The sequence below is a fragment of the Artemia sp. Qi Xiang Cuo genome, chromosome 9, assembly GCF_049724085.1.
Source record: "Artemia sp. Qi Xiang Cuo chromosome 9, ASM4972408v1, whole genome shotgun sequence".
NCBI lineage: Eukaryota > Metazoa > Arthropoda > Branchiopoda > Anostraca > Artemiidae > Artemia > Artemia sp. Qi Xiang Cuo.
The window spans coordinates 3,564,667-3,591,357 of record NC_142802.1 but is presented as its reverse complement, the minus strand read 5'-3'; the positions used below and the strand labels follow the sequence as shown (position 1 = coordinate 3,591,357).

The window sequence follows — 26,691 nt, the reverse complement described above, 5'->3', positions numbered from 1 at the left end:
TGGTAAATATGCATGATTCAAGATAAGCCTTTTTATTTATTTGAGTTAGCCGAGTTCGCTTGCTTTTTACCATTACCATCATGTATCGTTAGATTTCAATTATCGTTATAGAAGACAGAAGAAACTTGCTGAAAATCTACCTATCCAGTATTTACTATTATAATAGCTTGTGACTCTCGAAACTTTATTTATGCTTCAGCATTTTTGGCAGGAGACATTAGCATGGCTTAGCGATTCAATAGATCACTTTAACCAGAAAAAAATTAACGATTTTTTTTAATGCATGGTCAGCTAATGCAAATTTGAAGTCACGAGATCTACTTATACTACTTCATACCCAACAATATATTTGATGCAACGTCTGCGTTTTTTGTGTTTTGTTTGATTTAGTTTTGGGTTTTTGAAATTGTAGTTTTTTTTGTCAAAGTTCGTGTAAAAAAAATATCGAATATTTGACCTAAGGCAAAAGTGCTTGGGTATTTAGTGGTATGACGGATTTTAATATCTAGTTCTTTTACTGAAGTATTAAATAATATGAATGTTGTGCTAAAGCATTTCTTAAATAATTTTATTTTTTACTTGATTAAGAAGTTCGTTGGAACGAACTGTAAGTAAGGAGCGACTCAACCCAATAGCAACCAAAACTCTAAAAAAACGGAATTTGATAAAAACAATTGACGTATCTAAAGAATTGGCTTTTTATGCCGATTCTACCTGTATAAAATTCATTAAGTTTTATGTTGCCCATCAAAAGCTACGAGCCTGAGAAAATTTGCGTGATTTTCGAAAAAGTGAGTGATCTTGATGGAAATTACACCATCAGAATCATCATATCAGAGAACTCCTCTGTAGAGGTTTCAAGCTCTTATCTACAAAAATATAGAATTTTGTAATTTTTCCCAGAAGAATGATCACGGATATGTGTCCCATTGTTGTTTTTTTTTTTGGGGGGGGGGTTGATCGTTTCAAACTATATATATATATATATATATATATATATATATATATATATATATATATATATATATATATATATATATATATATATATATATATATATATATATAAATATAATATAATAATATAATAATAAATATTGAAAACCCGTCGTATACAATAAATGTACAATGGCAGAGTATACAAAAATGCGAAAAGAGGAAACAAAACGATTATATACTAAAGAAAAAAAAGAAAATAATAACAACAAAAGCAACAACTTCTTAAATAGTATACAAAATAGGAACAAAAAGTGGAAACTGAAAGATAACATACTCAAAGATTACAACAGAAACAACAACTTCTTCGAAAATAGCAACAAAGACAACAACTTTTGAAAGGAGAAAAAAAAAGAATAAAACGGGAAACAAGAGGGAAAATTAAACAAGCAAACTTGCCCACTCGTGCTTTAGAATTGCTGGTTTTGTTTTTTGCCGGCTAATAAGTGTCTCAACAGCTAGATTTGGGTCCGCTAGGTTGTAGCGCCGAATCAGAAAACTATTTTTTGTCCAAGGTGGCAATTTTAGTAGGTACTTTGCAAAACGGAAAAATAAAGAAGTGGATTTTAGACTTTTCACGGCTTGCCAATAAATTCCAGAAAGGGGTCACATATAATATATGTGGCAGAGCGGTAGCGTTGTAAATACTTGCCAGTAGTGGACGGTTAAATCTCAGAGTGGATTTAACGATCAAAGCATAGGAGCTGGATATTCGCCGTTCAAGATGTGAGATCAGGAGGGAGCGGGTATGCTGTGATGAGGAACCTATTGGCAGCCCCAGATAAACTATTTTATCAACTGGTTTTACTGAGCAATCACCTAGTGTGATATTAGTAGGAGGGTCATTCTTCCAATTATAAAGCAAGACTTCCGACTTTTGGGAGTTAAATCTCAGACCGACTTTCTCGTAGTTGGACTGCAGACATGAGAATATTTCTGAAAGGCGGTTAAGTGTCCGGCTGAGATTCAGCGTGTCATCAGCATAGCATACTAGGGAGATGTCAATGGAACTGAGAATGCATGATGAAGGACAGCTGTCTTGAGGTTCAATAACGTAGTTGTTGAAGAAATTGGGGGATAAAACTGCTCCCTGATGGGCACCTTTAGGGACTGGTATCAAAGCTGACCGTGGGGCTGGCGGAAGGCCTTTATCGGGAGGGAGCTATGTATATATATATATATATATATATATATATATATATATATATATATATATATATATATATATATATATATATATATATATATATATATATATATATATATATATATATATATATATATATATATATATATACATATATATATACATATATATATACATAATATATATATATATATATATATATATATATATATATATATATATATATATATATATATATATATATATATACATATATATATATATATATATATATATATATATATATATATATATATATATATATATATATATATATATATATATATATATATATATATATAATATAATATATATATATATATATACATATATATATATATATATATATATATATATATATATTATATATATATATATATATATATATATATATATATATATATATATATATATATATATATATATATATATATATATATATATATATATATATATTTAGCAAGTTTGCGTTAATTAAACTTGCTCCTAACGCAAGTTTATCGGATCAACCTATTTTGCCCCCCCCCTAAAAAATCCTTGATCCGCCCCTGTCCGATGGGGCGTGCCAAGCGTGGCGGAAACTGTACCGAGCATGTCAGAAATTTTTTCAAGTGTGGTGGAGCTTTGCGGCACATGTGATGTTCTGAGATGTACACCATGCTGTGGAAAGTGAACGCCCCTTAGAAGGTTACTAGGTTGGTAAAGGCCTGAGATTATCCAAATCTTAGGCATTATGTCTCTGTCGTTTGAGATACAACTGATGTCTTGGCGTCATTGTTGTACAGCCATTTTTTTTACCATATTGATCATAATGTATGCAATGAAAAAAAATAATGCGGCTGTATGCAATGAAAAAAAATAGTTAACTGAGGCGTTCGGCTTCACTTGCAAGGCTTCATTTACATTTGTCGCTGATCTTTATTCTCTCATCCTTTTCTCTAGAAATGAGCTTTTCAGACGTCAAATCAACTAATTTATCTGGGTACTTGTCAATTAGCTGGTACACATGCAAGATGGATGCTAAAGGAAACTAGTCAAACGGGTATCAGTCAATAGAGAATTGGATCGCAAAGCGTGGTTTGTCATTGTGTTTACAATGTTTAAACTTTTTTTGAGGGGGGGGGGGTTAGGGGCAAAAAAAGGTACCGAAGTTAGGTTAGGTTACGTATTTAATATATGCTATGCTTTATCCCCAACCTCCCTAATGTGCAAATATATAGGCCAAATTTATTTCTAAACTATTATATTTTCCTCATATTTTGTTTTAATTCATTAGCATTAACAAAACTTGACTTCTCGCGTGTGTACCAGCTAATTGACAAGTACCTTTCTCTGTTTCCATATTCAACAAAACCTTTGGTTGTAATGTTGTGTCTCCTATAATGATGATTTCCTCTAGTAAAAAGTCACTGTAGATTTTAAATTTTGTGCTGAATTCCGAAGTTATTTCAGACATGCAAATAAAGGATAGAAACATGATATGCGGACCACCAGTACAACCTTGAACAAGATTTGTTTGAATCTGATGGTATAAATTCCTCACTTAGTGTCAACCGACCACCCGTAGTACCAGTATAGCTTTTAAAGCCCTGAACATAGAGCTTTACATAGGTGGCTTAGTATAGCTTATACGTGATATGTCAAGTTCATTATTTAAGACCTGCTGCTTATTCAGTCCTATAATTGATGATTTTACGAACACCTCGAAAAAAGTCATTTCGCTACTAGTCTCTATTTTATGATCCGGTCAGCAGTTGCTAAAGTTGAAAGTGTTCTTTTGCTTATTGGAAAATGACATGAAGCTAAACGGATTTAATCTGAATGTCAACAAAATTTGGACGTTTTTAAATAAGCTTTGCCTGATTATTCCTCATTAGCTGGAAAACGCGCGATAAGTGAAGTTTGGTTAATGCTAATGAAATAAAGCAAAATAGGATAAAAATATAATAGTTTAGAAAAAAATGTCGGCTATATGTTTGCACATCCGGGGGGAGGTGGCGGGGGTAAAGCATAGCATATTAGATACGTAACCTAACCTAGGTACCTTTTCCCCCCATAAACCCTAAAAAACTAAAGTTTAAATATAGTTCCCGTTGAGAAACCCTTTAAATATCTTTAAATAAAAAAAAATATCGTTATAGTATGCAAGGAATTAATATATATATATAGATAAATTCGAATATGTCTCTGTGTGTGTATCTTTGTGTGTGTGCTGTATGCATTACTACACTGTTCATCCGATCTCCAAGAAACTTCGAGAAGTTGTTGATCACACTCTTGCAGAGGTTTTACGCATACACCCCTAAGCCCTCTAAAAAATGTGCTGACTGAAATAAGACACCACAGAACACAAATACTTGACCTTTCGTTCACATTATTCAGATTCCGTAGGGGGAATTTTTCATAGGGAAGATTTTCCACTCGGGGAATTTTTCAGGGTGAGTGGAGGGGGGGGATCCTTGAATTTCCTTTCTTTTGAGGTCGATAGCACCAACGAACGACGGGTAAGCTAATCTATTTATAAATTGTTTTCGCAACTGTTATCTATGTGTTAGCTAATTCCATTAGGCTTCCGAAACAGTCCTGGTAATACTTTAGCTTTAGGACAAAAAGAAGATTAAGAAAAAAAAACCACCTGAAATCAGGAAAAAATCTGCAAGCACCAAGGACAGGATTGAGTACCATCAAAGCTGCAATGGACCAAAATCCTGCACATAAAAAAGGAGTAAAGAAGATAAACAGCAATAACAGGAACATTTTGATTTTAGAACTTTTATTTTCAAATTGCTTTTAAAGATATAGAAGTTTCAGAATTCTTTTAAGCCAGATTGAACTGAATTGTAGACATTAAGACCAAGTTGCTAACTTGAAAAACCTTGTCTTTAAAAATCAGGTTTTAGCTCCTCCCCCAAAATACATTTTTATTTTATTCCAAGGGGTGCGCGCAGCACTGGTAGGGAACCATTGATTTAGAGCTTATCAAGCATTTGAGTCGAGTTGTTCCACACTTATCAGACATTAATTGTTCAGGAAGCTTCTAACGTCCACGTTAGAATAGGCTAATAGTCTTTTGTCGATATATTGGTTTCAAGACCGTATCCAGGATTTTTTTTTCGGGCAAGGGGGAGGCGTTTACAAAAGAATGTTTTTTTTTTCGGGGGTCACAATTTAAAAAAAAACGCATCAAAAATCTGTTTATATTCATTTTTGTTACGTTTTTACGAGACGGACACACATATATATATATATATATATATATATATATATATTATATATATATATATATATATATATATATATATATATATATATATATATATTTTTTATTTGGGGGGGGGGGGGTGTTCAATCCCCCTACCCCCCCCCCCTCGATACGGCCTTGGTTGGTCGACATGTTTGGTATATTAGGCAAATGCATAGAAATCCCTTTTAAGTCCCTTCCGTGAGGTTTCTTTCTGCGGTCCCCAAAAACCGTTTTTTAGTATATGCCTATTCATTGGAAAAATTGAAAAAAAAAAAAAAAATGCCCATTCCTTCAGATTTTGCAGATTTTGCAAAATGCCTTTTTGCGTCTAAAAAGGAAAAAATCCATGCCTCCCTACATTTTCGTGAATTTGCACTCGTGGTTTTGACTGCAAGTGTTTGCATATTCATTAAACATTAAGGATAATATCTACCGAAAGGGCTTGCCAAACGTTTCCCATTAGATGGCATTGTAACTGGACTTTTAGCTAAAAAGTAATTTTGTAAGTTAGTCTATAATTTATAAACGTAACTTCAAATCATTGCTTTCTTTAAGTCAAGGTGTTAGATAATTTGACATTTTATTGACACAAACTGATACACTCCATGTTGTTTTTAGCCTACTTCGTCTTTTTTCTTCTTCTTTTTTACAGCTTCCATGTTCCTTATCTTGCAGCCTTTAATATTTTTACTAATCTAACCTCTTTTGTTTTGATTTCCTCTTCAAAAAGCGCTGGAGAGAAAAAAGGCTAAACAATCTCTTTACATAGTTCAAACCAAATGGGATGTGATAATGAATATAAAAAGAATCTTTCAAGAAAATTGAAAGGGAAGATAGAATAAGTGTTTTCAATGAAAATATTAATCTAGCCCCAAGAGGCTTAACCCCTGTAAAAGACATAGGAATGTCCATATTAATATCTATGCTACCTAAAGTATTAATCCGATCAATATAAAACATATGATCAAATTCTTTCTTTTTTGGTCACACTTCTTTTTATTTATTGGTTGAGAGATTAACATAGAAACGAAAACATAGTCCGGAAATTTTCCCAGAAAGTCTGGAAGCCCTATGCTGTATTTCATAAAAGTAACTGCGTTTTAACATGGAAGATAGCATTGCTTTATATAGGAAGAATGGAAGAATAGCGGAGTATACCTTAGTGTTGTTGTGAAATACATCATATGAGATTAAAAACTGTTCAGGCCTAAAATATACTGGGAGAGGGGGGTAATAACTGTCATCTGCCAAATTTATCATATCACAGGATATACAGGATAGGTGTATATAACAAATATTTACGGGCAAGATTTAAAAAAAGGGAAAATAATCCTAGAAATACTAGGAATATGTCGTTATAATATTGCAAAAAATTCATGTTTTTTTATGTGACGGTCCTGAAAAAAAAATTAGAAAAATAAAGCTTCTAATTTTATTCGCTTTGGATTTTTGCAAAACCGTGTATTCCCTGTCCGATGACTTCAAATTCTTTACTCATGCCCTTTCTAATTCAATTTTCTCTTCAATATCTCTGGAGAGAAGACGAAAAAAAAACAATGTTTTTGCATGGTTCATATTCAGTGAGATTGAATAACTACTTGAAATGACTAACGGGAAAATATATACGGAAAGACACAAAGGAGTTTTCCAGGAAAATCCTAATTTATTCCCAAGAGGCTCGGTTTCTGGTTAGAACATAGACGTCCATATCAATAGTTATGGTCTAAGACAGTCAACCCAATCGATATAAAATATAGGCTCGAATGTTCTTTTTTCCTTATTGAAGTGTAGTGGTTGTATGAGAGCGTATGTGGTTGTGTGGGAGATATCAAAGGATGATTCCAAGGAGGGGGGGGGGTTAACTTTTAATTAATTTGATTTAATTGCGGCTGAGATATCTAAGGCTCATTTTATACGCAATAACTGTATGGTTGTCAGCGCTGAATAAAAAGAAAATTGTAAAAAAGTTATATCCGTCCTAAAAATTTCTATGGTTATAATTTCCAAAGCTTTAGAGCCAAAGAGATGGCTCTCATCAGATATCTAAAGAGAGGAAGGCCTGATTATTGGCCACCCCTCAATGATTTAAATAGTCATAAATTAAATGACCATATTATACTGAGTAGCAAGCAAATTATGTGTTCGGTAATTCCTTTTCTACATCTAATACTATAAATGAAATTCGGAAAACTTTACGCAAAAACCTATATGTGATATGGTATGAGTTATTTTGTCAAGCTGTTAAGTACTGGACCCTTCAGTTTTCACTGATCATATTGACCTTCTTCAAGTTAAAAAAATTCTCCTAATCATAAACTGACACAAATTTTGTTACTCGTCATTATAAATTAAATTCATTTTTACGTAGAATTAATAAAAGTAACTTTTCCATTTATGATTGTGGTGATGAAGAGACTTTATATCATTGTCTTTTTGAGTGACAACTTTTTGAAAATGAAAGAACCGAAATGCAATTTAAATTACAAGAGTTTTCTTACTCTAATATTTTTAATATCAATGTTATTTGGTTTATTAAAGAGGCTCGGTATACCATTTGAGCATACTCAAACCGAATAAAGAGAAAACTCTTGTACACTTTTTTTGTGTGTGTGTTCTTTTGTGCTGTTTAGTAGATGCGCTGTATTTTGTAGATTAGATAGTGAAATACTCTGTTCGGGTTTAGTCACTGAATAAATTCATTCATTTCATACCTAAGGCTCCCCTGGGGAGGGAATGTACATGCGGCCGCAGAAAGGTGTTTAGGCCCAAAATTTTAAACTTTCCACTAGATGTACTTCAGATGAATCGGATGGAAAAGTATGAAAAAATATCGGACAAAGTGTGGAGTATGGTTGCTGATGGGATGAAAACTCCCCTTTCGTTGGAAACGGTAGTTTATTTAAGAAAATTCTATTTTATTTTGAAAAGCAAATACAGTAAATAAGACTTCTATCTCGCAGGTTTGTTATGCAAAAGTTTAATTCAATGTTAAGAGTGGTGGCTGAAGCGGAGGTAGCCAGTGGTGGCTGAAGCGGAGGTAGCCCCCTTATATTTGAGATAACCCTGGGTGGATCTTCATCTAACTCTCTTAACAGTAAACTTATAAAGTTTTACCGATCTGCATCCCTTCCTCACTCCGTTAGTCTTAAAATAATGGGACTATCCCTATGAAGGGTTGCCCCTCCTTCGCAGACGTGACTGCAGATCTTGGGAAGAAAATAAAACTCCTTCTGTTTAGTGTCTATACAGATATAACAAAGCAGTTCCTTTCCATTCTATAAATTCTATGGAATTTAATAAATTACTCTCACAAGAAAATAGAGAAGAAAAGATACAAAGATGTTTTCCAAGGAATTCCTAGTTTATCCCTAAGAAGCTTAATTTCTGGTTTAGAACAGTTGATATTTGAGTTTGAAATTTAACTCAGTTTAGATTTTTTTTTAGACTTACATATTCCTTTGATCTTTCAGATCGTTGTTCATATTTTCATATTTGAATTTGTTCTACTATATTCTCGGATAAAGTAGAGAGATCCCTCCAGAGTCATTGATGGCACATATGGCATTTAATTGACGTTTAAGTTCCCGGGTCTTTTTTTACAGGGATAGGTAGTAAACTCACAATATGTTTGAAGAGGAAATGAACAACATTAATTTTTTTCCGAATTAGAGCAAAATCTCCAAGTAATTTTGATCCTCGGGGATGGTGCAGATATCGATGCATTTTATTTGAGGGGGGGGTAAAAATCGGATAAAAATTGGAAGTTATTTGTTTTTGGTTCACTGCTTTCAACTTTTGCATGGAGGATCTCTTAGACTCATCTTGTAGCGACTCTCCCTATTCCCACTTCCCCCCGCCCATGTACAGATAAGATCCGCATCAGTGTTATTCTTTTCCCGTATTTTCTTTGTTGTTGGCCAGTCTACCCGATCGATAAAAAGCATAGCCGTAGACTTTGTTTTTTTTTTTTTTTTTTTTTTTTTTGCTCTCTCGTTCCCATTTGCTTTTATTCATTGTCTGAGAGATCAACGTAAAAAAACGAAAATATAATTCTAGAAATTGTATTGGAAAGTTTAGAAGCCCTTCTTGTTATTTTGTACGGATGATTTATTTTTTAATGTAGTGGTTTATAGATTATAAAAGCTTCAAATAATAAGAAAACCGCAATTCGACTATGCTTCTTCGACTATGCTTGAAACAAGAATGGGCGGAGAGATAATTTATTGAGAACAATAAGGTTCATAAGAAACAGTGCCACGTTTCAATCGCAGTATCTTAGAAATAAGAATATTGATAGGGCAACTATAACCTTCGAGTAATTAAGCCTTCTGGGAATAAATTAGGATATTCCAGGAAAATACCATTAATTCCTTCTCATTATATTTCTCTTGGACAAGTCATTTATGATCATTTCTCTTTTCCAATGAATTTGATACACGCGAAGATATAGTTTTTGAATTTTTCAACTGGGATATTACATATAGAAACAAGAAGTTCCAAAGACCATCGTTTAGCATTATTCAGTTCTAAGAATTCAATTCTATGGCGAAAATCCCTTAATGCAAGGGTCATCCGAGGCCATTCCTGGAGAAGGGGGTTTCCTGGTCTGATCCTCCTAAAATTGTAAACAATACATAAAAAAAAGTTTGCATTCTGGCTATGTAATGGCTAAAAAAATATCTTTACAACAGTTACACCCACATTCAATTGACTAAAAAAAATACTCCCATTCACGACTAAAAATCGTCTATGTATATAACCACGTTGCTACCTACAATAAAATTATGATGTTTGAGATGTGGAAAATGTAGTACATAACTTGGGATTTTTCTTATTGTCCTTTCATTAAAATTTGTGTTCGCCACAATATTTTTTGAGCCTTTGTTAAAGTTCAACCAATTACTAGTGGCTAGTTGGTCGCCATTTGACCAATCCTGTGGCATACAAAACCATTAAAGGAGAATTCTAGGACAAACTTACCTATAACCATCTATTAATATCACTTCATTTTATTGACAAATATAATTTCAAATGCTGAATCAACTTTTAAGCCTTTTGCTGTTGGGATGATATGTATTTTTTTTTCTGTCGTATTAAACACAAGTATACAACTAGACAAGAGCTGTCATTCCAAAATGAAGTATTGTCTAAAAGGTAAGGCGGAATTCGACTCAAAAGAAGATTGACGAGAACGTTAGTTATATATGTTTAAAATAGAATTTTACATAACTATTTATACTAATCAAAGCGATAGGTATCACTGTTTATTAGAATCAGTTTATTACTTCATGTTCTGGAACAATTCAAATACTACTATTTACTTTTCTTAAGCATTCATTTACTTTTTTTCGAAAACAGCTCCATATTTTTGCGGGAAAATTGGTATCTTGGGATATTCTCGCATAAAAAAACCATCTAGTTAGGTCAGAAGTCTGAGAATATTTGTTAGGAACCATAATTTTATGGAAAAAAGATTCATGTCAGTGACTTCATTTTTCTATACATCACTGGAGTACTATAATGATATTGGCACGCTTATGTGGAAAAACTGAAGATTTTCATGCATAGAAAAGTTTACATTAAATTGCTTAAACAGCAAAAACTGGTAATTGCAAAATATTTGTATGTATTAAGACAAGGGTTTACAACAATTCAGAAACCACAAAAAAAAGTTTAAAGCCTAGTAGAAATCGTTGTTAGATATCGGACTTGCTGTAATAATCATATATCTTTGAATAGTGCAGTATGAAAAGATATTAAATTTCCTAAAGAGTTAAAAACTGGTAATTGCAAAAATATTTGTATATATCCTAACAAGGGATTACAACAATTCAAAAACCTCAAAAAAGAAAACCAAAAGTTTGAAGCTTAGTAAAAATCGTTGTTAGAAAAACATCATTACCGAATTTCTTTTCTTAAAAGTATAAGTAATGTCTTTTTGAGACATGAAAAAAAGTTGGAATTTGTTTATGTAATCAAATATCTTTGAAAAGACCGCAATATTAAAAGACAGCAAAATTGTCAGCGGTTAGAAGGCAAGTGACAACATATATATATATATATATATATATATATATATATATATATATATATATATATATATATATATATATATATATATATATATATATATATATATATATATATATATATATATATATATATATATATATATATATATATACATACGGTCACGTGTAGGCACCGGAGCCCCGGGCCCCGGCACTTGGCACGCGACAGACTTCTATACATGTGAATAGAATTTGAAAAAACAAATTTAAATAATGCTAAAGTTATTTTTCAGGTGAAAATAAGAATAAAATTAAGAAAAATCCATATTTGAAAATTTGGAGATTGACTCTTGCTGAAAAGGTCGCGTAGAACAAAAAATAAATAAATAATAAAAGAATTTTTTCGAACTGTTTTTTGGAAGGTATTTTTTGTGTTAATTGTTTTTTGCTATTGATACTCAAATGCTTGCTTAGTTATATCTAAAATTTTTTGTTTCCTGTTTGTGGCTTGTGGCTATATTTGTTAATTTATTTTGACTGTCTGTTGATTTTTTGGTTGAACAAGAATTGTCTGAATTGGATTATGACCAGGATGGCTCCGTAGGCTCGTTCTCTCACACTCTGAAAACCGTCAAAATTATCGAATTAACATTGCGATTTTCTTCGCATTTCAGTTGAGAACAAGAAATTCAAATAAAGAAATGTTTGTTATCTCTTTTTATTACTCCTGGGCAAGGGCGTGTATTGAAGGAGTTTTTGGAGCCCTCCCCCCTACCTCTTTAAATTTACTCCAGGTTTGGTGTCCTTGTATCTTCTACCATCGGATTGTTTGTCTTTGCACCATACCCGGCGGAGTCATGGTTGCCTGGGAAGGGTTAACTGAGTAAAGAACGAACCACGACTATAGTTGCTTTTAAAAAAATACTGGATGGAGGGGTGGCAAGAACTTGACTTCTAAGTTTTTCAGTTACTTTCCATGTCTTGTTTCTCTGTCGTTTTTAAAATTTCAATTCTTTTTTTTTGTAACTTCGTGACATTGTGCTTACTGTGGTTGCCTACGTCATTATATTTTATTACGTCATTATATTACGTCATTATAGTTGCCCTCCAATCACTTTTGACTATTAAAAAGGGCACTAGCCAGCCACTCCGATTTCCAATCGAATGAGCCCTTTTCGAAGTTTCTATGAAAACTCCTTTTCTGTTGCTGTCTGTTGCTTTTCTATTGCTTTATTTCTGTTGCTTTATTTAAATTGTTTTGTTATATTTTTATTATTTTTTTTTCAGGATGAATGTCAGAATTATCTTCGCTTGCTAGCAATCAAATCCCCAGGGAAGATAGTACTGTGTGGAACACACGCTTTTAAGCCAATGTGCAGGGATTACTCATTTAAGGTAATCTAAATTTGTGTTTTGATTTTGTGCTGTTTAAATATCAGTTAGTCGTGTGTCAGGACGTAAGGCAGTCATTGTTTACACACCTCGTATATCGAAAAACGTCGATCTGCGTAAAACGTCTGGTGAAAACAAGCTATTTTTAGCAATAAGCCGAATAAACGAAAATGTTCAAGTTGAGGTTATACGAAAAGGATTAATACCGCCAAGTACGTCACAGAAAAAAAAAACCTTTTTGGAGAAACCTAACCTTTTTTCGAGGGCTGGGGGATCCGGCCGCATGAATTTGCATCAATGAATTCCACCAAAATTGTAATATAAAGTGTGGGGACAAAAATAGTGTGATGGTGTAAGATAGTTTTTTTTTTTAGATTTAACGTTCTTTATTGTTTATGCAATGTTTTATGAATGTTTCTTTATACTTCATATATACCTTTTCTAAGGAATTGAATGGTCATTTTAAAAATGTATAGTGTTCCAACAAATGTTGAAATTATTCGACGATGTCAAATCTTCATGTTTGTATGATCACTAATTTTTTTCTGACAAATGAAGAGATCATTAGCCCTGTAAGTAAAAGATAATAAGGAAAAAAAATGATCTTCGATTTATTTTTTTTTTTGCAGTTGAACTAGTTTAAAGTAATATTTTTGTTTTCATAAAAGTTCCGTTTGATTGACAAAAATTTTAAAGACCCCATAAATGCTAGCTTTAATTTACGAACTCGGACTGCACATGCAGGTATACTTAGTGAATTGTGAACAGGGAACTAAATGCAAAGGAGGATAAATGGGGGTATCAATTGATTGGACAGGGTCGGTAATTATTACGTCGTCCGTTTCACTTAAAAATGTTCTTAGAAAGCGAGTAGTCGCAACAGAAAAGTGTTTTGTTTTTAAGGCACTATCAGAGGGCTCTACACCTATTACGAAAAATAGATTTCAGGACTAAAGGGGGGAAGGGGACTGGATTATAAAATTATTACCTGAATAGATCGTAGATATTATAGAAAAATATTGCAATTCGCGAGCAGGTAAAACGAATGATTTCAGCAATAATAGAGAAGCACAGTAGGCCTGAACAACCGGTTCTGCCTGCTTTAGACATCAGCAGCCCTTGTTGGTCGCATGGAAGAAAAACCACCAATAGCTCACCAAAACACATACCGTCTGTGGTCTTTTTTGAATCATAAGAATGTGGACCGAAAGAAGCTTGAAATATATACTAACTTCGAAGAGAGATAAATGAAGAAAAAAAAATTGTTGTTTTCTAATGTTTATTTTCATGTCTGATGACCTATTGATAAGCAAATTGTTGAAGAGGAACACTGGTTAAAGTATAAATATCACTGTATATATAATTATATAAAACTGTCAGCTAATTATATATACAGTGATGAATATCAACCAGGCCTTCCCCGCAAGGCTAAAAACTTAACGAAATGCAGGCGGAACGTTATGAATGTTAAACGGGTTAAAACGGGGTCTTTTTTATGTTGCCCTCATCCCCTTCGCCTAGGAAATTTCTGGATTCTTTGTTCCATCACAAAGAAGCACTGGAATCGCGTCTCCGGGTCGGAGGTGCCAGATTCTAACTGGTTGTTGAGGACATAAAAAAATGAATACACTTTGCTAGCCCTATAAAGTTTAAGAAAAGTTCGACTTGTAGAAATTCGAATTAAGCAAAACTTGCTCCTACTCTGTTCAATATATCGACTCTTTCAGTTTGCGTTCCGTTAGTTCCTAATGGACAATTTAAATTATTAAAAAAAAAAAAAAAAAAAAAAAAAAAAAAAATAAAAAAACCCTCCAAGTCATGCTATAAATGTTTTTTGTTTAATTAGCCTATTTTTGCTTCTTCTTTTTTTTCAAAGTCATGGGCTTCTGCACCCTCCTTGAAACAGTGTGTTTTTGCCTCTTCTTTTATTATCCTGCGTCTTTCTCTTATTATCATCAGTTTATTTCGTCCATTTTGACAGTAACCCGAGGGAATGTAATCTGGTTTCAATTGAATATTGGGAACTGACACGAGGGATATATCTGCCAGAACGCACACACCATTCATCATATTTTCCTTTTCCTAAATTGGTGCGTCGTCAGTGAGGGAGAACTTAAATCCTGAAACTTGAAAGGAAAATTGGGGGGTCTTCATCTTATCACCAATCCATCAAAATCTATCAAAAGCCATGCAAATAAGGCAATCGATAGCGAAGAGCCTATTTTCAATTTCAAAGTATGGTTATTTGCATTTTCAATAAGGTAGCTGCTACTCTAGTCTATTTAAATCGGGAATAGTGTCTCATAAATACCACAACTGTGGTACTAATTCAGATTTGTACTACTTAGCATCACATTCAGTATTTAAAAATTGTAAGTTGTTCAATAAAATTGGGTGTGTCCCTGTCTTCACGTAGGGTAGGAATAGAGGGGAATCCCCCGTGAGAAGTGCCAAAGGACTACCTGGATTTCGTCATTGTCTCGTTTAAATATCGTATCTGATATTTCCAGACTTCAGAAATAATAGCCTGACTGTTTTTTAAGCTGTTCTCAAAGGGAGAATCAGCCGCGCATGTCAACTAGACTTTACCTCCTGATCTTCCTGTTGTTTCTCTTTGAGAACAGCCTCAAAACGCTTTTTGACAATCATTTCACAAGTTTGAAAATGTCGAGTGCGTCCCATCGGCATGAAAGTGAAGATGTATTTTCATAAAAGTATGCTAAACCCTTTAAAGTTTGGGTATTTAACCCAAAAGTCGTGCACAGTCTGTTGCAGGTATAACTTTATACTTTCCATCCTGCTTCTTATGCCTCCAATAAAAAAGAAGAAAAATAGAAAAAAGCACTAATATCACACTAGTCTTTTAAAATCAATGTACTTGTTCTCTCTAACAAAAAGAATGCTTCTGCTCATATCATAAGTATTTGCAGGGGTTTATATTCTGAATAATACATGTTTTCAGAAAAAAAAACAAAATAAACAAAACCAAAAAAAAAAAACTATAAAAAAAATTAATATACCAATATTATTCTAGTCTCTAAAGCCAATGCACTTATTCAAAGTTGAAGTATGACTCGTATTTTACATATGTCTACTATTACTGATAACTCATCGTGCATCTAGTTGCCTGAGATCAAAACAGGGTCATACGCTCCTCCTCCGCCATTTGTCTTTCAGGGATCCGTACTCCCTCTCACGAAATTGCCACTTTTTTATATTGTATCTTGAGTAGAAAGGCCTCAGGAGGTCCCACGCCCACAATACCCCTTCGAATCCCGATCCGGACACTTTTTTAAAAACTCCCACGCCCACACCAAATATGGGCATAGAGTCCCTAGGGAGATGGTTTTCTCACTGAGAATGAAAAAACAGGATTTTTCTCACTTGAAAAACATGATTTGTCTCACTTTTATGGATATTTCTTGGACGGTAATGAGTGTTGATGAATTTATTTGATGTTTTTCATGGATGACAACTTCAATTTATGGATTTGTTATTGTTTTTCTACATAAGATTGAAAAAACGTGATTTTTCTCACATTTATCGATGTTTTCTTCATTGTTGAGCCTAACGAGGACAGGGTCATTGAAACTTCTTTCAAGATCAATTGATTTGTTGTTGTTGTTTTGGCCAAGTGCACGCTCGGGGCGAATGTTAAGATCCAGGAATAGGAAACAGGATCACATGTTCCCCTCTCGTGAATCAATAATTCCCCTTAGAAACAACAAATTAATTCCCCTTTCTTGACAAATCAATCAACCATGACATCATCTGTCAGACATTAAAAAGCTTCGCCACGGAAACAATTCTACTGGTCGAACTCCAAAGATATTAATAAACTTCGCCCTGGAAACAATTCTCCAAGAAACTCCGGCGAATGTTTTGATCTTAGAGATGAAGAGATTAACGCGGGAAAAGGGTTTCTTAGTAATTTGAAATGTGACAGCGCAAGGATGCCAAAAACAAAAGGAACACGCTGAAATTACGTTTAGGGGTTATTTGTGCGAAACTGTTTTAGACATTTTAGGGAATTATTTTGGCAAAACAGTTAGAGACATTTTAAAAGATGATTTTAGAAGATGTTTTAGAAGAGGTTTTAAGTGTGGTCGTTATAATGCACAAGTTCCATTTGAAGAGTGTCGTGAGGTCCCCTACCCCAACCCCGAAGGAAGCCCCCGTTCCCCAAAGGTTCCCCCGGGCTCCCAAAGGGTCCCCCGGGCTCCCAAAGGGTCCCCCGGGCTCCCAAAGGGTCCCCCGGGCTCCCAAAGGGTCCCCCGGGCTCCCAAAGGGTCCCCCGGGCCGCCAAAGGGCTCTCCATTATCCTAACGCATCACCTGGCCCCCAAAAAGCCCCCAGCACCATAAAGGTCCTCCCGGGTCCCCAAAGAGCCCCATCCCCATTTTGTTAATACTTTTTTGTGCATTTGCGACACAGATGGGTCCCAACATTTCAAAAGGCTTTATTATATTTTTTCAGAACAAGTTTTTTTCTTAATGTCCTTCCTAAACCAATTTTACAAGTTGAAGTACTCATCTTTTCCCCCAAAACTTTACTATAAGGCTTTTCGGGCGCCCTAAAGCATCACCCGGCCCCCAAAGGGTCCCCGGACCCCCAAAGGTCCTCCCGGGTCTCCAAAGAGTCCCCATCCCCATTTTGTTAATACTTTTTTGTGCATTTGAGACACAGATGGGTCCCTACATTTCAAAAGGCTTTATTAAATTTTTTCAGAACAAGTTTTTTTCTTAATGTCCTTCCTAAACCAATTTTACAAGATGAAGTACTCATCTTTTCCCCCACAACTTTACTATAAGGCTTCTCGAATACCCCAACATTAAGCAATACTTTTCAAAAGGCGTTATTATATCTTTTCAGAACAAGCTCTTTACGTAATTTTCTTCTTAAGCCAATTTTACAAGTTAAATTACGCATCCCTTTCACCCACAACTTTACTTTACGAATTCTTAGATACCTCAACACCAAGAAATACTTTTCAAAGGGCATTTCAGAACAAGTTCCTTTCTTAATGTCCCTTCTAAAACCATTTTCCAACTTAAAGTAACCATTCTTTTCACCCACAACTTCACCTTATAGATTTTTGGATACCATAACACCAAGAAATACTTTTCAAAAGGCATTTCAGAGCAAGTTCTTTTCTTAACGTCCCTCCTATACCCATTTTACAAGTTGAAGTATCCATGCTTTTCACACACAACTATACTTTACAGCTTTTTGGATACCACAACACCAAGAAATACCTTTCAAAAGGCATTTCAGAACAAGATCCTTTCTTAATGTCCCTTCTAAACCCATTTTCCAACTTGAAGTACCCATCCTTTTCACCCACAACTATACTTTACAGCTTTTTGGATACCTCAACACCAAGAAATACTTTTTAAAAGACATTTCAGAGCAAGTTCCTTTCTTTATGTGCCTTCTAAACCCATTTTTTCAACTTGAAGCATCCATCCTTTTCACCCACAACTTTACTTTACAGCTTTTTGGATACCACAACACCAAGCAATACTTTTCATTCAAATGGCATTTCAGAGCAATTTCTTTTCTTTATGTCCTTCCTAAACCCATTTTCCAACTTGAAGCATCCATCATTTTCACCCACAACTTTACTTTACAGCTTTTTGAATGCCCAACACCAAGCAATACTTTTCAAAAGGCATTTCAGAACAAGTTCTTTTGTTAATGTCCATCCTAAACCCATTTTTACAAGTTGAAGTACCCATGCTTTTCACCCACAACTTTACTTTACAGATTTTTGAATGCTCCAACACCAAGCAATACTTTTCAAAGGCATTTCAGAACCAGTTATTTTCTTAATGTCATTCCTAAACCCATTTTACAAGTTGAAGTACCCATCCTTTTCACCCACAACTTTACTTTACGACTTTTTAGATACCTCAACACCAAGCAATACTTTTCAAAGGGCATTTCAGAACAAGTTCTTTTCATAATGTCCTTCCTAAACCAATTTTACAAGTTGAAGTACCTATCCTTTTCACACACAACTTTACAAAAGGCTTCTTTTATATTATTTCAGAACAAGTTCTTTACGTAATGTCCCTCCTAAACCAATTTTACAACTTGAAGTACTCATACTTTTCACATACAACTTTAATGTATGGGTCTTTGAATATCCCATCCCCAAGCAATACTTTCAAAAGGCTTTCTTATTAAATGTTTACTGAACACACACAAATTCCGCTTAGACATAATATTTTTAGTCAGTGATAACACTTTTTCTGTTCGAACTAACAAGTTTTCTGTCAAAGATACCAAATTTTTTCGTAGAAGTAACATTTTTTATTGTGATAACAGCTTTTCTGTCAGAAGTACCAAGTTTTGCTTAATACTAACAAACATTCTCATCAAAGTGACGATATTTCAACTTAATATTAACATAATTTTACTGAACACACACAAATTACTCTCAGAAATAATAGTTTTCGTCAAGGATAACGCTTGTTCTGTTTGAAGTAGTAAATTTTCTACCAAAGATACAAATTTTTTTCTTAGAAGTAACATTTTTTTATTGTGGTAACAACTTTTCTGTCAGAATTAGCAATTTTTGCTTAACACTAACAAACATTCTCATCAAAATAGTGACATTTTACCTTAATACTAACATACTTTTACTGAACACACACAAATTTCTCTTAGAAATAATATTTTTCATCAATGATAACACTTTTTCTGTTTGAACTAGCAAGTTTTCTGTCAAAGATACAAAATTTTTTCCTAGAAGTCAAATTTTTTTATTGTGATAACCACATTTCTGTCAGAAGTGGCAAGTTTTGCTTAAAACTAATAAACATTCTCATCAAATTAATGAATTCTTACCTTAATATCAACAAAATATTACTGAACACACACAAATTTCTCTTAAAAATAATATTTTTCGTCAGTGATAACACTTTTTCAGCTTTAACTAGCTAGTTTTCTATCAAAGGTACAAAAATTTTCCTTAGAAGTAACATTTTTTGATTGTGATAACAACTTTTCTGTCAGAAGTAGCAAGTTTAGCTTAACACTAACAAACATTCTCATCAAAGTAACGATATTTTACCTTAATACTAACATACTTTTACTGAACACAAACAAAGTTCTTCTAGAATTAATTTTTTTCATTGGTGATAAAACTTTTTCTGTTCAAACTAGCAAGTGTTCTATCAAAGCTAACAAATGTTTTTGTAGAATTAAAATTTTGTGATTATGATAACAACTTTTCTGTCAGAAGTAGCAAGTTTTGGTTAACACTAACAAACATTATCATCAAAGTAACGACATTTTACCATAATACTAACAAACTTTTACTGAACACACACAAATTTCTCTTAGAAATAATATTTTTCGTCAGTGATAACACTTTTTCTGTTCGAACTAGCAAGTTTTTTGTCCAAGATATCAAATTTTTTGGTAGAAGTAACATTTTTTGATTATGATAACAACTTTTCTGTCAGAAGTAGCAAGTTTTGCTTAACACTAACAAACTGTCTCATCAAGGTAGCGATATTTTACCTTAATAATACCATACTTTTATTGACCAAATTCAAATTTCTCTTAGAAATAATATTGTTTTTCAGTGATAACAGTTTTTCTGTTCGAACTAGAATATTTTCTGTCAAATATCCAAAATATTTTCATAGAACTAAAATATTTTGATTGTCATAACAGCTTTTCGATCATTAGTAGCAAGTTTTTCTTAATACTAACATACGTTCTCAACAAAGTGACGATATTTCAACTTAATACTAACATTATTTTACTGAACACACACAAATTCCTCTTAGAAATAATAGTTTTCGTCAATGATAACACTTTTTCTGTGCAAACTAGCAAATTTTTTGTCAAAGATGCGAAATTTCTTCGTAGAAGTAAAATTCCTTGATTGTAATAACATCTTTTCGGTCAGAAGTAGCAAGTTTTGCTTAACACTAACAAACATTCTAATCAATGTAGAGATATTTTACATTAATACTAACATACTTTTACTGAACACACAAATTTCTCTTATAAATAATATTTTTCATCAGTGATAACACTTTTTCTGTTCGAACTAGCAAATTTTCTACCAAAGATACCAAATTTTTTCGTAGAAGTAACATTTTTTGATTGTGATAACAACTTTTCTGTCAGAAGTAGCAAGTTTTGCTTAACACTAACAAACATTCTCATCAAAGTAACGATATTTTACCTAATACTAACATACTTTTACTGACCACACAAAAATGTCTCTCAGAAGTAATTTTTTTCGTCAGGGATAACACTTTTTCTGTTTGAACTAGCAATTTTTCTGTCAAAGATACCAAATTTTTTCTTAGAAGTAACATTTTTTTATTGTGATAACAACTTTTCTGTCAGAAGTAGCATGTTTTGTCTAACACTAACAAACTCTCTCATCAATGTAAAGAAATGTTATCTCTATACTAATATACTTTTACTGAACCCACACAAAGTTCTCTTAGAAATAATATTTTTCATCAGTGATAACACTTTTTCTGTTCGAACTAGCAAGTTTTCTATCAAAGATACCAAATTTTTTCTTAGAAGTAACATTTTTTGATTGTGATAACAACTTTTCTGTCAGAAGTAGCAAGTTTTGCTTAACACTAACAAACCTTCTCATCAAAGTAACGATATTTTACTTTAATACTAACATACTTTTACTGAACACACACAAATTTATCTTAGAAATAATATTTTTCATCAATGATAACACTTTTTCTGTTCGAACTAGCAACTTTTCCGTCAAAGATACCAATTTTTTTCGTAGAAGTAACATTTTTTTACTGTGATAACAACTTTTCTGTCAGACTCAATAAGTTTTGCTTAAGACAAAATAATCTTATCATCAACGTAATTATATTGTACCTTAATACTAAAAAGATATTACTTAAAAAACCCAAGGTTCTCGTATGAATTATACTTTTAATCAGTAGTTAAGCTTTTTCTTATCGAACTAGCAGGTTTTCTACTAGAGATACTAAATTTTTTCGTAGAAGTAACATTTTTTGATTGTGATAACCACTTTTCTGTCAGAAGTAGCAAGTTTTGCTTAACACTAACAAACATTCTCATCAAATTAACGATATTTTATCTTAATACTAACATACTTTTACTGAACACACACAAATTTCTCTTAGAAATAATATTTTTCATCAGTGATAACACTTTCTGTTCGAACTAGCAAGTTTTCTGTCAAAGATACCAAATTTTTTCGTAGAAGTAACATTTTTTGATTGTGATAACCACTTTTCTGTCAGAAGTAGCAAGTTTTGCTTAACACTAACAAACATTCTCATCAAAGTAACGATATTTTATTTTAATACTAACAAACATTTACTGAACACACACACAGTTGTCTTATAAATAATATTTGTCATCATTTATAACACTTTTTCAGCTCACACTAGCAAGTTGTCTGTCAAAGATACCGATATGTTTCGTAGAGGTAACATTTTTTGATTTTGATAACAACTTTTATGTCAGAAGTAACAAGTTTAGCTTAACACTAACAAACCTTCTCATCAAAGTAACGATATTTTACCTTAATACTAACATACTTTTACTGAACACACACAAAGTTCTCTTAGAAATAATATTTTTCATCAGTGATAACACTTTTTCTGTTGGAACTAGCAAGTTTTCTATCAAATATACCACATTTTTTCCTAGAAGTAACATTTTTTTATTGTGATAACAACTTTTCTGTCAGAAGTAGCAAGTTTTTCTTAACACTAACAAACCTTCTCATCAAAGTAACGATATTTTACTTTAATACTAACATAATTTTACTTAAAACACACATATTTATCTTAGAAATAATATTTTTCATCAATGACAACACTGTTTCTGTTCGACGTAGCAACTTTTCCGTCAAAGATACAAAATTTTTTCGTAGAAGTAACATTTTTTGATTGTGATAACAACTTTTCTGTCAGAAGTAGCAAGTTTTGCTTAACACTAACAAACATTCTCATCAAAGTAATGATTTTTTACCTTAATACTAACATACTTTTACTGAACACACACAAATTTCTCTTAGAAATAATACTTTTCATCAATGATAACACTTTTTCTGTTCGAACTAGCAAATTTTCTACCAGAGATAGTAAATTTTTTCGTAGAAGTAACATTTTTTGATTGTGATAACCACTTTTCTGTCAGAAGTAGCAAGTTTTGCTTAACACTAACAAACATTCTCATCAAAGTAACGATATTTTATCTTAATACTAACATACTTTTACTGAACACACACAAATTTCTCTTAGAAATAATATTTTTCGTCAGTGATAACACTTTTTCTGTTCGAACTAGCAAGTTTTCTGTCAAAGATGGCAAATTTTTTCTTATAAGTAATATTTTTTGATAGTGATAACAACTTTTCTGTCAGAAGTCGCAAGTTTTGTTTAACAATAACAAACTTTCTCAACAAAGTAACAATATTTTTACCTTAAAACTAACATACTTTTACTGAACACACACAAATTTCTCTTAGAAATAATATTTTTCGTCAGTGATAACACTTTTTCTGTTCGAACTAGCAAATTTTCTGTCAAAGATACCAAATTTTTTCGTAGAAGTAACATTTTTTGATTGTGATAACAACTTTTCCGTCAGAAGTAGCAAGTTTTGCTTAACACTAAAAAACATTTTCATCAAAGTAACGACATTTTATCTTAATACTAACAAACTTTTACTGAACACACACAAATTTCTCTTAGAAATAATATTTTTCGTCAGTGATAACACTTTTTTGTTCGAACTAGCAAGTTTTCTGTCCAAGATATCAAATTTGTTCGTAGAAGTAAAATTTTTTGATTATGATAACAACTTTTCTGTCAGAAGTAGCAAGTTTTGCTTAACACTAACAAACCTTCTCATCAAAGTAATGATATTTTACCTTAATACTAACATACTTTTATTGAACACATTCAAATTTTTCTTAGAGATAATATTGTTTATCACTGATAACAGTTTTTCTCTTCGAACTAGAAAATTTTCTGTCAAATATACAAAATTTTTTCGTAGAAGTAAAATTTTTTGATTGTCATAACAGCTTTTTTATCAGTAGTAGCAAGTTTTTCTTAATACTAACAAACATTCTCAAGAAAGTAACGATATTTCAACCTAATACTAACATACTTTTACTGAACACACACAAATTTCTATTAGAAGTAATATTTTTTATCAATGATAACACTTTCTGTTCGAACTAGCAAATTTTCTGTCAAAGATACCAAATTTTTTCGTAGAAGTAACATTTTTTGATTGTGATAACAACTTTTCGGTCAGAAGTAGCAAGTTTTGCTTAACACTAACAAACATTCTCATCAAAGTAATGATATTTTACCTTAATACTAACATACTTTTACTGAACAAACACAAATTTCTCTTAGAAATAATATTTTTCATCAGTGATAACACTTTTTCTGTTCGAACTAGCAAATTTTCTACCAAAGATACCAAATTTTTTCGTAGAAGTAACATTTTTTGATTGTGATAACAACTTTTCTGTCAGAAGTAGCAAGTTTTGCTTAACACTAACAAACATTCTCATCAAAGTAACGATATTTTACCTAATACTAACATACTTTTACTGAACCCACACAAATTTCTCTTACAAGTAATATTTTTAGTCAGGGATAACACTTTTTCTGTTCGAACTAGCAAATTTTCTGTCAAAGATACCTAATTTTTTCGTAGAAGTAAAATTTTTTGATTGTGATAACAACTTTTCTGTCAGAAGTAGCAAGTTTTGCTTAACACTAACAAACCTTCTCATCAAAGTAACGTAATTTTACCTTAATACTAACATACTTTTACTGAACACACACAAAGTTCTCTTAGAAATAATATTTTTCATCAGTGATAACACTTTTTCTGTTCGAACTAGCTAGTTTTCTATCAAAGATACCAAATTTTTTCTTAGAAGTAACATTTTTTGATTGTGATAACAACTTTTCTTTCAGAAGTAGTAAGTTTTGCTTAACACTAACAAAAAGTCTCATCAAATTAATTATTTTTTACCTTAATAATAACAAACTTTTACTGAACACACAAAAATTTCTCGTAGAAAAAATATTTCTCATCAGTAATTACACTTTTTCTGTTCGAACTAGCAAATTTTCTTAAATAGATACCAAATTTTTTCGTAGAAGTAATATTTTTTGATTGTGATAACAAGTTTTCTGTCAGAAGTAGCAAGTTTTGCTTAACACTAACAAACCTTCTCATCAAAGTAATGATATTTTACCTTAATACTAACATACGTTTACTGATCACACACAAATTTCTCTTAGAAATAATATTTTTTATCAATGATAACACTTTTTCTGTTCGAACTAGCAAGTTTTCTGTCAAAGATACCAAATATTTTCGTAGAAGTAACATTTTTTGATTGTGATAACAACTAGTCTGTCAGAAGTAGCAAGTTTTGCTTAACACTAACAAACATTCTCATCAAAGTAATGTTATTTTACCTCAATACTAACATACTTTTACTGAACACACACAAATTTCTCTTAGAAATAATATTTTTCGTCAGTGATAACACTTTTTCTGTTCGATCTACCAAATTTTCTGTCAAAGATACCAAATTTTTCTGTAGAAGTAACATTTTTTGATTGTGATAACAACTTTTCTGTCAGAAGTAGCAAGTTTTGCTTAACACTAACAAACTTTCTCATCAAAGTAATGATTTTTTTACCTTAATACTAACATACTTTTACTGAACACACACAAATTTATCTTAGAAATAATATTTTTCATCCATGATAGCACTTTTCTGTTCAAACATGCAAATTTTCTACGAAATATACCAAATTGTTTTTTAGAAATGACATTTTTTGATTGTTATAACAACTTTTCTGTCAGAATTAGCAGGTTTTGCTTAACACTAACAAACATTCTCATCAAAGTAATGATATTTTACCTTAATACTAACATACTTTTACTGAACACACACAAATTTCTCTTAGAAATAAAATTTTTCGTTAGTGATAACACTTTTTCTGTCCGAACTAGCAAATTTTCTGTCAAAGATACCAAATTTTTTCATAGAAGGAACATTTTTTGATTTTGATAACAAATTTTCTGTCAGAAATATTAGGTTTTGCTTAACAGCAAGGAATAATCTCATCAAAGCAATGATTTGTTTTACCTTAATACTAACATATTTTTACTGAAAACACACAAAGTTCTCTTAGAAATAATATTTTTCATCCGTGATAACACTTTTTCTGTTAGAACTAGCAAATTTTCTACGAAAGATACCAAATTTTTTAGTAGAAGTAACATTTTTTTATTGTGATAACAACTTTTCTGTCAGAAGTAGCAAGTTTTGCTTAAAACTAACAAAAATTCTCATCAAAGTACGGACATTCTACCTTAATACTAATATACTTTTAATGAACACACACAAATTTCTCTTAGAAATAATATTTTTCGTCAGTGATAACACTTTTTCTGTTCGAACTAGCAAGTTGTCTACCAAAGATACCGAATTTTTTCTTAGAAGTAACATTTTTTGATTGTGATAACAACTTTTCTGTCAGAAGTAGCAAGTTTTGCTTAACACTAACAAACATTCTCATCAAAGTAATGATATTTTACCTTAATACTAACATACTTTTACTGAACACACACAAATTTCTCTTAGAAATAATATTTTTCGTCAGTTATAACGCTTTTTCTGTTCGAACTAGCAAGTTTTCTACCAAAGATACCAATTTTTTTTCGTAAAATTAACATTTTTTGATTGTGATAACAACTTTTATGTCAGAAGTAGCAAGTTTTGCTTAACACTAACAAACCTTCTCATCAAAGTAACAACATTTTACCTTAATACTA

At 32.1% G+C, this 26,691-nt stretch overlaps 2 protein-coding genes across 2 annotated transcripts in view; both read left to right on the top strand.

Moving 5' to 3' along the window:
- Positions 1 to 12,840, top strand: part of LOC148948241 (semaphorin-1A-like) — a 123,757-nt gene extending 110,917 nt beyond the window's left edge. Inside the window, exon 5 of the mRNA XM_089094482.1 lies at positions 12,724 to 12,840. Within this exon, the coding sequence (XP_088950608.1) occupies positions 12,724 to 12,840 (117 nt within the window). The remainder of the gene's footprint in view (positions 1 to 12,723) is intronic.
- The window catches only part of LOC148948239 (semaphorin-1A-like), a 418,473-nt gene that overhangs the window by 239,283 nt on the left and 152,499 nt on the right, over positions 1 to 26,691 (top strand). The gene's annotated exons all lie outside the window — the stretch shown is intronic.